This window comes from Elgaria multicarinata, chromosome 14 (assembly GCF_023053635.1).
Source record: "Elgaria multicarinata webbii isolate HBS135686 ecotype San Diego chromosome 14, rElgMul1.1.pri, whole genome shotgun sequence".
Lineage (NCBI taxonomy): Eukaryota > Metazoa > Chordata > Lepidosauria > Squamata > Anguidae > Elgaria > Elgaria multicarinata.
In genome coordinates this window covers 3,300,800-3,314,028 of record NC_086184.1, presented here as the reverse complement: position 1 = coordinate 3,314,028, position 13,229 = coordinate 3,300,800, and the positions used below count along the sequence as shown (strand labels likewise).

At 43.1% G+C, this 13,229-nt stretch overlaps 1 protein-coding gene across 5 annotated transcripts in view; it reads left to right on the top strand.

Annotated features, from left to right (window-relative positions):
- Positions 1 to 13,229, top strand: part of BANP (BTG3 associated nuclear protein) — a 194,120-nt gene that overhangs the window by 43,242 nt on the left and 137,649 nt on the right. For all 5 annotated transcript variants that reach the window (XM_063141297.1, XM_063141298.1, XM_063141295.1 and 2 more), the window contains 2 exons: positions 7,203 to 7,325; positions 8,203 to 8,378. In XM_063141297.1, the coding sequence (XP_062997367.1) occupies positions 7,203 to 7,325; positions 8,203 to 8,378 (299 nt within the window). The remainder of the gene's footprint in view (positions 1 to 7,202; positions 7,326 to 8,202; positions 8,379 to 13,229) is intronic.

Sequence of the window (13,229 nt, the reverse complement as noted above, 5' to 3'; positions counted from 1 at the left end):
ACAACATCTAGCAGAGCGATGCAGAATAAATGTTCAGTTATGGCTAATATTTTCTTATTTTGTATAATTCTGCTCCTAAGAATTTCCACTATTTTACTGTGGAAATGTAAGTGTGCGTTGGGTGGTGGGGTGGCCTACTTTATGAAGGACAGGCCTCTGTTTGAAGGGCTGCCCACCAATAAGTCCGGTTGAAAGGTTGAGAACCATAAGAAACCATATGATGGTTTTAATTTTTGTGAACTGCCCAGAGAGCTTCAGCTATTGGGCGGTATAAAAATGTAATAAATAAATAAATAAATAAAACAAATAAATAAGAAGTCAGAGCAGAGCAGGGGCCTTGAAGTGGCCCATCAGCACCTGGACAGCAGACAGCAGGCATCACCTGGTCAGTCTTCCCCACTATGGTGAAATGTATTGTATTTCTATTTAAATTATAGTTTTGATTTCTGAAGTTGCAACTATATGTATGGATCAGCCTATGCAAATGTTATGCAACTTGGCGTCGTTGTTTGCCCTCTTTTGGGGGGGCAGATGTGTAAGTGCCCCCCCCCAAAATGTGTGTGTGTGGATACGGGGTGGCAGGGGGAGAATCCAGTATAGTGCTGGAGAATGGCTGTCCATCCAGAGTAGAGAGAGAAGGACCTGGAACTCTGCAAAGTAATGAAGGCCCTGTTCTTTCCCACCCTCTTCCCCAGCTCCTGAGGCTTCTTTGCAGTCATAAAATACCTTTCCTGATTGGTTTGGAAGGACCCAGTTGCCTCCAGAGGCTGGCTCATCTCAACAGTGACACTGTGCAGGTTTATTTCTTTTCTCTACCAGCTCCACAGCCTGAGTCAGGAGCCGAGGCCAAAAGGTTCTTTGGAGACCATGTAGGGCTGTAAATTTCATTATCAAAGCCTTTTAGCCATGTTTAAAAATAACAAGCCCTCATGGAGGGAATGTATGAGCAAACTCTAAAGAAACAACAACAACAGCAGCATCCAGGTATTGTGCTTTACTTTGCTTTCCAAGTCTTGGGATCTGTGAGTCATCGAAGCCTCAGCCTGACAGAAGACGTTGACTTCTTGGGAGGAGAGCAATGACAAATCTTGATAAAATAGTTAAGAGCAGAGACACCACACTGACAACAAAGGTCCGCATAGTTAAAGCAATGGTATTCCCGTAGTAACCTATGGCTGCGAGAGCTGGACCATAAGGAAAGCTGAGCGAAGGAAGATAGATGCTTTTGAACTGTGGTGTTGGAGGAGAATTCTGAGAGTGCCTTGGAGTGCAAGAACATCCAACCAGCCCATACTCCAGGAAATAAAGCCAGACTGCTCACTTGAGGGAATGGTATTAAAGGCAAAACTGAAGTACTTTGGCCACATAATGAGAAGACAGGACACCCTGGAGAAGAGGCTGATGCTAGGGAAAGTGGAAGGCAAAAAGAAGAGGGGCCGACCAAGGGCAAGATGGAGGGAGGATATTCTGGAGGTGACAGACTCGACCTTGGGGAAGCTGGGGGTGGCGACAGCCGACAGAAAGCTCTGGCGTGGGCTGGTCCATGAAGTCACGAAGAGTCGGAAGTGACTGAACGAATAAACAACAAAACACAGAAGGTAATGCCTCTGTGTTAAATGGCCTCCCCCAGAGGAGAACAAACAGGTTTTCTGTATTGGTTGGTGAAGCTGGACGAAGCCAGTAAATCATCCTTCTGTACTGGTCTGCCCATTCAAAGGGGCTCTTTGTAGAGCTAGAGCTGAGGGGATAAACCCCAGCATAAATGTCTTCTGTAGCTTATAGAAAGTCACAGTTTTTTGCCGCATAGCTGGGCTGAAGGTTTTTTTAATTATTATTATTATTATTTAAAAAACATGCGTAGAATGTTTTTGCTGTTTTAATAAATGCTGCCTTTTTTTTTGTCTGTTCATTTTGCAAATTGACCACAACTTCATAAATCTTTCAAGTCCGTGAGTCACATTGAAAAGATGGCTGGTATGTTTTGGCTTGTGACCATAAAGAGCTTAATAATCACAAAGGCCGTCATTTTAATGTTTGGCTTGCTGTCATGATGCTTCAGACGCTAGGGACCCAAAGTGATTTTTTTTTAGGTGAGAAATTAAAGAGTTGCATTTGGATAGATGGGGAAAAAAGGTTGCTTGTATGTGCCAGTCAGCACCGACCGAGCAGAGGAGCCACATTAACGAAATCCAGCTATGTGGAGTTTCTTTGAGTGCAATTGTGTCCCACCCTGTACCCTCCCCCACAGGGTCGAAATGACGTGTTTTCATTCGCTTTACCATTTCCACTTTGGGACTTCAGAGGATTGGATGGAAAGTCTATTATAGGTGGGAGTCTGTGTTTGTATTTTAAAGGACCGTCCGTTTGTGTACAGCAGGGGCGGGCAACACGTGGCCCACATGCACTACTCCCCCTCCCTGGGGTGTTTCTGTGGCCCCCAACTGCCACATGGCTCAGTTTGCTGCCAAACGTTGGCAGTGTGGTAGTGGCAAAAAATGCTGTGATTTTCTTTTAAAAGAGGCACAGAACATTAGGCCTAAGGTCCTAATTGTGTTTTTTCTCTAGCCTATTATGGGGCCAGGGCAGTGATCCACATTAAAATATTTCTGGCTGTTCTAGCATGGGAAGGACCTTTCTCTTAAGCCTGGTCTCCACATAGAATCATAGAATAGTAGAGTTGGAAGGGGCCTATAAGGCCATCGTGTCCAACCCCCAGCTCAATGCAGGAATCCACCCTAAAGCATCCCTGACAGAGGGTTGTCCAGCTGCCTCTTGAATGCCTCTAGTGTGGGAAAGCCCACAACCTCCCTAGGTAACTGATTCCATTGTCATACTGCTCTAACAGTCAGGAAGTTTTTCCTGATGTCCAGCTGGAATCTGGCTTCCTTTAACTTGAGCCGATTAGTCCATGTCCTGCACTCTGGGAAGATCGAGAAGAGATCATAGAATCATAGAAAAGCAAAGTTGGAAGGGGCCTACAAGGCCATCGAGTCCAACCCCCTGCTCAATGCAGGAATCCACCCTAAAGCATCCCTGACGGAATCACCACAAAGCAAGGCAAATGCTGCTAGAAAAAAGGGCACTCCACCCAACTATTTTTGCTCAGGCAGACAGAGATTGTTGCTCCACACCAGATAAAATGTAATAAAGCAAATACTCCTCACTTGCTGTCTGAAGTGATACACATTCTTCTCTTCCACCATATTCTGCCGCTTGTGTGGGCCAGGCCTTGGATCTAAATCAGTTCAGGCGAAGGCCGTATTCTACAAACCCAGTAGAAACAGCTGAGTTGAATGTCATTCTGTAGTATTGCATACAAATTTATGCACCAGCAACTACACACTGACAAACAATGTAGTAAAGCTATTAATTAGGTCTAGGTACAGAACATGTGATGAAACGGCCTCACTGCTTAAAGTGTGCTCATATAATCTGTCTATTAGAAAACGCACAGTACTATCAGTGTTTTTTAAGAAAGGGCATCTATTCACAGTATTGCATATAGGATTTTGTTTACAAAGCAAGAACAATGAATCAGTTAAAAGCCAGATATTTTCCTGCCCCTCCCTCACCTCTTTCACCCAGTGAAGTAGTTTTATAAATAGCCCATTGGTCTGAAGCTGTGAGAAGAGTCAGCCCTTGCCCAAAATGTTCCTGTATGGGTTTATCCATAACATCCACCTAGCCCAACTTCTTTGAACATTTATCTTAGGGGAGGTGAAATGTCCTTTGATTCCTAACGTTTTTTTCCTCTCCTCCTTTCAAGCTAGTAAAGCCACCTCAAAGAAGAGGAGGAGAATTATGCAGTTTGAAGGACGCCAAAAATTCTCTTCTTTTTATTGGCCACCTTCTGGATGAGTGACAGGTTATTGGCCAAGAAAAGCTGGAGATAATGGTGATGGATATCACACACACACACACACACACACACACACACACACACACACACTCTTTCCATCTTAAAAGTCACCTCTGGCAGGAATTTACTTGTGAAGTACAAACACTTTTTCCTCCCCTCAAAACAGAGGCCAGCGTACGCATGAGTGCCTGAAAAATCCAAAACCTGTAACTTTATTAATGGCTTAAATAACCTTTCGGATATTATTTTCTGAATAAGCCTATGGTTTTTGTATTTTCTCCATATTGAATCATATGCAATATTCTAAAAGTGAGTGTGGTTAGCAAGTGTGTGTTTAAAATAAACAGAAGTTTCCATATTCTCATTAATCAGAGTAGAAGGGTACTGAAAAATGTCTCTGTCTGAATAAGAACATCAGAAGAACTGTGCTGGATCAGACCGAGGGTCCAACTAGTCCAGTATTCTGTTCACACATTGGCTAATTAGCTGCCTGTGAGAATCTCACAAGTAGGACATGAGCGCAACTGGAGGTAATCTATAGCCATCATGACTAGTAGCCATTGATAGCCTTATTCTCCACGAATTTATCTAATCCCCTTTTAAAACCATCCAAATTGGTGGCCATCATGACCTCTTGTGGTAGCGAAGATATAGTGATGGCCACTATCTGTGTCAAATCCTTCTCTTCTTCTCATTTTGGCTGTGGAGAAGAGTTGCTGGTTAGTTCTGGTTTTCTGATTGATGGGTGGAATGGATCCTCTTTTTCTCATTGGCACATGATAGCACTCTTCAAGTGCTTGAGAGGTTGCCACACAGAGGGCCAGGATCTCTTCTCAATCATCCCAGAGTGCAGGACACGGAATAATGGGCTAAAGTTAAAGGAAGCTAGATTCCAGCTGGACATCAGGAAAAACTTCCTGACTGTTAGAGCAGTGCGACAATGGAATCAGTTACCTAGGGAGGTTGTGGGCTCTCCCACACTAGAGGTCTTCAAGAGGCAGCTGGACAAGCATCTGTCGGGGATGCTTTAGGGTGGATTCCTGCATTGAGCAGGGGGTTAGACTCAATGGCCTTGTAGGCCCCTTCCAACTCTGCTATTCTATGATTCTATGGGAATCCAGGTCATGCAGGGCTGGATCCAGTCTAAGATAATTGTACTTTAGTCCCACTGAAATCAGTGGGGTTTCATTTCATTCAAGAGGCAGCTGGACAACCATCTGTCAAGGATGTTTTAGGGTGGATTACTGCATTAAGCAGGGGGTTGGACTCGATGGCTTGTAGGTCCCTTCCAACTCTGCTATTCTATGATTCTATGATTTATCCGAGAGCCCATTAACTGAAAATCAGATGAAATAATTTTGATCTTCTGTGCCAATCCAGTCCTGTTAGGCACACCTGCAGAAGTATTGACTGGCACCTGTATATGCCACTGGCCACACAGACACCATCCCCACCCTTCACATCCTAGTAGCTGCTGCTCAAACTCTCTCACAACTTCCCCTTGAATAGTGCCTTCAAGCTCTGTATGTGAAGAGCCACTTCAGCTGAAAGAATTTGTTAATGGATCCAGCACATGCCGTATCAATGGCTACATTTAGAAGTTCACCCGTTCACGGAGCTTCCATACTGGCTTGAATCTTGGCACCTCGGTTTGTACAAACGAAGCCGTGCGTGAATGCATCCTGCACGTAGCTCCAGTCAGTTAGAAGTTCGTTTTGCCAGAAATTTTACTGAGCTGAGGAAGGGAATGTGTGGCCTATTTCAGTGTCACTTTGGAAAGGGAGCAGCTAAAGGTGGTGACGGGGAACAATTGGTGCTTGGCAAAACCCAATTCTCCGCAGTGCAGAGGATCCACAACCCTTTGCGCTCGTTAAATTAATTACTAATGGCTTATATCAGGGCATTTCTTCTCCTTTCATTTTTAAGTTGTTTTAAGTTAATTAAATGCCATCAGGCACACTTGAAAATAGTCTGCAAAAATGAATTAGTTCTTTAAAAAAAAAGAGAGAGAGAGGACTTTCCCATTTTATATCAATTTTCCTTTTAAAGATTTTTCTATTCAAAGGAAACTACAGAATGAGCAAAAGCCTGAGGTCTCCATAAATGGAAGCTTAATTTTATTGCATTTATCTCTATAGCTGCAATTAATTATTCAGAGTGTTCATTAAAATTACAGTCTTGGTAAGTGACACTTTTTAAACAGGCATTCTGAGTTTATTGAAATTGAGGGATATGGGTGATAAAGAATTAGACGTCCAAAGAAATGGCAATAAAGTGCCTCTAAGGAAGTTCAAAATGTCATTTAAAAGGCACGAGTGGAATTGTAGAGTACCTGAAAAGTTTTGGGGGAGCATGGAGCAGAGTAGCTGAGCCTGAGGACCCTTTAGTTCCATTTAATTCGAGGGCCTACTTCTATGCATACAAAGGGATGCATGATCAGAGCCCACCCTTGTTGACTTAGAAGCCTATTCTTGGGCCTGTTCTCATGATCACAGAGAGGGAAATAAGCCATAGTGGCTTACTTCCCCGCCGCACATGCCAGTCATGTGCCAGGTGATATCCATAATTACCCTTACCAGTGTGGCTTTCCATGTTGTGCGGACCCCGCAAGGGTGGCTTGTTGCTGCGGTTAATAAGGCACCCCAGAACCCTACAACAGCCCATGGTTTCTGGGTGGCTTGTTAACCATGGCAACAAGCCATGACTGTGTGGACAGGCCCAATGTATGCAACAGGGTACATGTGGACCACTTGACATAGCAGATGATGCACCTTTCATCCAGTATTGAAAGCTAAACATTACAAATGCTTTTCTCCATCATCATCATCTCTCTCTCTCTCTCTCTCTCTCCCTTTCCCCCCTTTTTTATTCATTAAATAGTCTCCCAATTAGAGCTCCCTAGTAGAGTTGAAAGGAAACATCAATTACCCGTGTACGAACTTGAGCCATCCTTGCTTGGATTTCAGGGATAGCAAATTCCTTTTATTTTCCCCGTGTGTACTTTGAGTTGATAAAAGAAAAAATGAATAATTCTGCCAGAGGTCAGATGACAATACACAATTCCACTGAAGCAGTCAGCTCCTTGAAAGAATTATGAATTCTAGGAATGGGACGCAACAAAATATGATGGATTACAAGCTTTAGCATTTGATACATAGAAAACAGCCTTGAAACCAAAGAGGAGACCTCCCCCCCCCACCTCCCCAGAATAACACATCTGTGCTTATGACACTTTTTCCATGGAAGAACTCCTTAAAATATCAAGTGTGGCTTAATGAATGACTGAAAGACTTTTTACCCACTTCGTTCTGTTTATTTCTCTCTCTGTTTATTGTCTTTACAGCGTCGTCCCTCAGACCACAGTAATACTCAACAACGATCGTCAGAACTCGATTGTAGCCAAGATGGTAGGACAGGACGAGCCACTGAGCAGAGCGGCAGATTCACTGGAAAATATCCTTAGCAAGTTAGTAAACGGCAACTGTGCAATCTCTCTCTCTCTCTCTCTCTCTCTCTCTCTCTCTCTGTGTGTGTGTGTGTGTTGCCTTATGCTGAGTCAGTCCTTTGGTCCATCTGGCATAGTATTATCTGCATGGTTGGCAATGGTTCTCCCAGGTTTCAGGCAGCTGATGGAGATGCTTAGGAATTCAACCTGGGACTCTGTTATATGCCAAGCAAGCTGTCTTCCAGGCACTGATAATGAGGCATCCTGAATGATGTGTTGCTTCCAGCATGAAAGCAGTTAAAAGTTCTAGGCAAATGCATGGATCCTCCTACCCACTCCTATCTTTAGTGGGAAAAATTGACAGGGCATGAGACCCTAGGTCAAGAGAAGACCTTGACCACATGGAAGAAGGAGAGGAACGTTGACAACATTATCTATCTATCTATCTATCTATCTATCTATCTATCTATCTATCTATCCATCCTATTTCTTCGATTCTAAGACACACTTTTTCCCCATATTAACATCTCTAAAAATGGGGTGCGTCTTAGAATCGCAGGTGTGTCTTAGGGTTTTTTTTTTTCTGTTGGTGGTACTGAAATTAGTGTGTGTCTTACAATCGATGGCGTCTTACGATAGAAGAAATACAGTATCATCTATCTGTCTATCTATCTCCGCAGGGGGTGTCTTATTGGAAGGGGAGAAAAGTGGGGAATGGACTTGCCTATGAAGGATGTGTGAACACCATGTCCTTTAGATCAGCCATCCCCAACCTGGTGCCCTCCAGATGTTGTGGGTTTCAATTCCCATCGGCCTAAACCAGCAGTGCCAATGACTGAATGCTGAATTCAGTAACATGATGTCCCAATGATTGAAGTCCTTCTTTCTTCTCCCCCAGTGCCGTTCCAGGGAGGAGGCAGAACACCATTGTAGTGAAAGTCCCGGGACACGAAGACAGTCACAACGAAGACGGAGAGAGCGGCTCTGAAGCCAGCGATTCCATTTCCAACAGCGGCCAGCTAGGAGGCCAGAATATCGGGAACAATGTTACCCTTATCACGCTGAATTCTGAAGGTAAGCGAATCCTAGCTTAAGGCCCTTGGGCCAAATTATGGTTGGTTTAAATCAGCGGCGCAGAACCTCGTTCCTCCTGAGGGCCAAATTCAGAGAAATTCTTTGGGGCCGTATTTCAGTGATGAGCAGGTCCAAAACCCCCAAAATGCCAGCATATTTTAGCTTAAAGCTCTCACTGCCAGTAAATAAGCCTTAGAAGGGGCATTTCAACCATTTAAGATGGGGGGAAAACTGCACCAAAGGCAAAAAGACACCAAACAATATTACGGTTGAAGGAAAGGGGATGGGGACAGGGGAGGATGTCATGGAGGGCAGGATTGGGACCCCCAGAGGGCTGGATGGGCACTTCAAGCCTGAGGTTCTGCACCCCTGGTTTATAAGTTGGAGCCAAATCAAATTGGGACTTCTCCCGTAGAGGTATGCATGAAGTAGCTCTTGTTCCTGTGAAAGAAGCCTTATAGTTGGCTTTGCTTGCTTCTGGTCTGTTTTTTAAAGAACCTCCGATCCCCACTTACAGTTCTTAAAATGCCATCAGTGAATACTTTGCCAATGGATTCTTCATGGTTTTGTTCCAAGAGCATTGGAGTTAACTGAACCAAAGCACAATGAAGATTCACCTGGTTATGTCTTAAAGTATCCTCTCTCTCTCTCTCTCTCTCTCTCTGTGTAAACTGTATTGTTTTGCTTTCTCCTAAGGAAGATAGAGTGACAGGGTGGCTCCCCAGATGCCAAGGAAATCCCCCCACCGTGAGTCCCACACTGGTTTAATACCATTCAGATGCTGTGTTCTGCAGTTTGCAAAGCTGCCGACAGTATAAGGAAAACAGCATAGTAAACCGTATCAGCGTCCAGCTTTCTTTCACTACTTTTTTCTTTTTGGTTCAGTCAGAACTTGTCCACCTGGGACATTTTTCTTCTTCAAGAAAGAGACCCAGGTAGTTGAACAGATCAAGAACACTTGATTTCCATTTTGAAACTGTGACCTAATTCTGCGGTTACGCCTCAAAGCTGAAATGTAGCCATATGAAAACAACTTCATTTCTCTAGGAAGCCGCATAATGTACCAGCATGCTGCCTCCTGTAACTCATTATGCCCTTCTGCTAATGTGGAACTCTTCTGAAAGTAAACAGTTACTTTGGCAACTCTAAACAATATTTTTAAAAACAGGAAATTCCCATCAAAAATGTATTGTTTATAGGATAGCCTTGTCAGCGATTTCTTCGTTTCCAAAAAAACTCTATTCCTCTCCTCAAATCTCTGAAAATCAACATTACTGGACTGTAACCATTTGGAATGTGTCTCTAATAATCCTTCTTTTTGTGTTGTATATATTTGTCCATGTATATTTCTAACTAAAAAATAGGTGCAACAAAGAATTCAGTGAGAAATGTGGCAGAGGACACAGTGTGGCATGAAACCCGGGACAGCACTATCTCTAATTGAGATGGTCCGTCTCTCCCTGGGCTGGACCACGTCAGGCTGCAGGTTGGGGAAGGGCTTACTTACATCAGGGGTGCTGAACCTCTTTCAGCCTGAGGACCAAATTCTAATTCAGAGAAGCTCTTGAGTGTTCTGCTGCGTCCCAATGGTGGGCAGGGCCAAAAGCAAAAAGGGGCAGGGCTAAAAGTACCACCAACACCATTTTTTTTAGCTTAAGGTTTGCCAGTAACTAAGCTTTAGGAGAGGTGTTTCTGTCCTTTATAATAGGGAAAGAGCTGCAGAAAACCACCAAATTATTGTTTTTTTGGGGGAAAGGAGATGGCGCCAGGGAACTCCTAGAGGTCCAGATTGGGAGCCCCAGAGGGCCAGATGTAGCCCCTCAGCCTGAGGTTCTGCCCCAGAGGACTTACATAATGGAATGCTCCTCCATACAGAAGAATTTCCTTCACCTTAAAAATTTGCACAGGCCTTCTGTATGGAGTGACTATTTTGTCTGGAGAAGCTCCAGAAGTGGTACAGCCCAGGTACTATTTTATCACCCCGTTGAAGACCAGGTGAGAGGCGTCTGTGATTGTAGGGAATATATCAGGGAATTGAAGGACCAACCAGTCATTGGAACTCAATGCAACTATTCTCTCCCTCTTTCTCTTGAAGCATAGGACAGGGGGTGGGAAATCAGGCCCTCCCAACCCCTGCAATAAGAGGTTGCCGGGAACTAAGACATGGGTGATCTTGTCCGGATTAGGACCAATCTGTGTTTGTCTAAAGTTAAAAAGCATAGCGATAGATAACTTAAGCAGGATGGAGTGGGGATGATGGAGAGAGAAGGAGGGTGATTGAACTGGAGGGAAAGGAGAATCCAGGTCATGGGTCAGATTCAGTTGTCGATTGGATATATTAACGGAAAGTGGTAGTACAGTATTGGGCAAGTTCAGTCAAGTCATGCAAGGCAAAAAAGACACAGTAGATAAATTGTAAGGAGGCAGAAGATGGGAAAGCTGATTGCTAGTAACCTATTCTTGATTTTGGCCTTTTAATAAATGTGATGCCCTAGCCATAACTGTGTGCCTCTATTGCTATGCATGGAACCAGAGATTCTGCGCATGCATTTGCATCCTGTGCTCTGAACGCTTGTCTTTCCTTGGACAAGACAAGACTTCTGACCATAGCATAACAAGGCTTCAGCGTTTTCATCATGCAGCACGGTTTTGGATATAGATCCTAATTCAGATACACTTTTAATCATCCAAGCTGAAAATGGAACAGAATTTGGCAGTTCGGTTGTTAAGCTGGATTTATCTGTCAGAGAGTATTGGGACTTTCTTACAACATCATTTAATTGGCCTGCTACTTGGCTGAAGATGATGTGCGTGTGTTTACGTGTGTTTAAGGCTATGAAACTGGAGTACTTCCATTAAGGTCACTTTGTTTTCACTTGTGATCAAATATGTTTCTGAATTGTGGTCTCTCTCTCAACTTTCTTGTAAAGAAGGTGTAACTAGAAGCCAAATTCTAATTCTTCATTCCAGTGTATGGGAATATTTTTAAAAAATTATAAATGAACAATACTTAATAGACTCCTTATCCTGAATTTTTTGTGTGTGTGCAAAAGTTCAAATGTGAACTTTTGGTTCATCTATGAGAACTAAGATATTTGTCATGTTGTAGTTTTCTAAACAGTTGACAACAGTTGGAATCTCTACCCCCCCCCCTTTCCCCAATATATTTCAGGAAAGGCAATAATGTTGAGTAATTCTCTCAGCTGCTTATTTAAGGAAAGCAATTTCTAATTAAGTAAAAAGAGGTGGTCACATTCTGACCTTTTCAGCATAAGTCTTTGGCACAGATTTTCATGCAGACAGATGTTGGCCTTTTAATAGGATTATTGTATGTATAAATTCTGGTGGAACCGCCTTTGGGAGACCCATTCAGTAAAACTCTTGCTGAGATTTATGAATGCTTTGAGAATCAAGATTAATAATGGGAATTGTCCCCCCAGACACCACCCCGGTCCGACCCTTGTGCTTGCTTTAAGTCTAGAGGTAGCTTTGCTCAGCTAGGGAGAATGCTCGGGAAATGAATCTGTTCCATTCCAAATGACTGTGTACAATTTAACACTTTTAACGCACGCTGCACTTTACTGTGCCTGTCTTAACACATCCGCAAGGGGAGTGCTGCTGGATCCATTATTGAGAAAGGAAACTGAGGTTGACAGAGACTTATTCAGAGCCACTAGATGAGGGCAAAGCTGAGACTGAAGTTTGAAGACATGATTGTAGAGAAATATGCATGCAGTTGTGTGTGCTTAGCATGGCCTCCCGGGCTGCTGCATCACAAGAGACTTTTTAAAATTCGGGGCAGCTGTAAAAGGCAGTTTGCGGTATGCCTCCGTGTGTGTGCGCGTGGAAGAGTGATGTTAAACTAAAATCTCTGCAGAAAGCTCCGAATTAGTCATAAACTGTTTGCAAGGACACTTACCACAAAGCACACAATCTGTCGCTTCAAAGCAATCAGGGAAACTTCAGTTTTGTCTCTGAAACAGAATCCATTCTGGATTCAAATAGGTTGTCAGTGCAAAGTTGAGGCAGATAATGTTTGCTGTCTTTGAAGTGTTTCTAATTATTTTTTCATCTCAATAGCCAGCAACAGCTACTTAGTCACACAAGCGCTGGAATATATAAGCGATGAGAATATATAATTTTCTTATCAATCAATACATTTTAATAGTGTCATTTTGTACTGTAGGGGGAGCTCTGTGTTAAGTGAACTTGTGGAAAGCGGTCTCATTTGTGTGTGTGTGTGTGTGTATGCATGTGTACATGTGTGAGCATGGTATTTTACAAATAAGTAGGTCACTTACTTCACCTCTATGAGACCTGTAAAATGATGTCAGTTTATAAAGTTTGTAGACTAACCCAGTCGACCTCTCAGTCCTACTGCTTCACCACAGGCTGGTACAGCCTTCCTTCCTTTAAATAACCTTAAAATAGTTCATACATTTCCATTTGTAATCTACACTTAATGAATTTACTTTTCTAAAAAAATTATTTATTTATTTATTTATTACATTTCTATACCGCCCAATAGCCGGAGCTCTTTGGGTGGTTCACAAAAATTAAAACCATTCAAAGTATAAAACAACAGTATAAAACCACAATATAAAATACAATAAAAAGCTCAACCAGATAAAAACAGCAGCAATGCAAAATTACAAATTTAAAACACCAAGTTAAAATGTATTTATAGATTGTTAAAATGCTGGGAGAATAAAAAGGTCTTCACCTGGCGTCTAAAAGCATATAATGTAGGTGCCAAGCGAACCTCCTTAGGGAGCTCATTCCACAGCCGGGGTGCCACAGCAGAGAAGGCCCTCCTCCTGGTAGCCACCTGCCTCACTTCCTTTGGCAGGG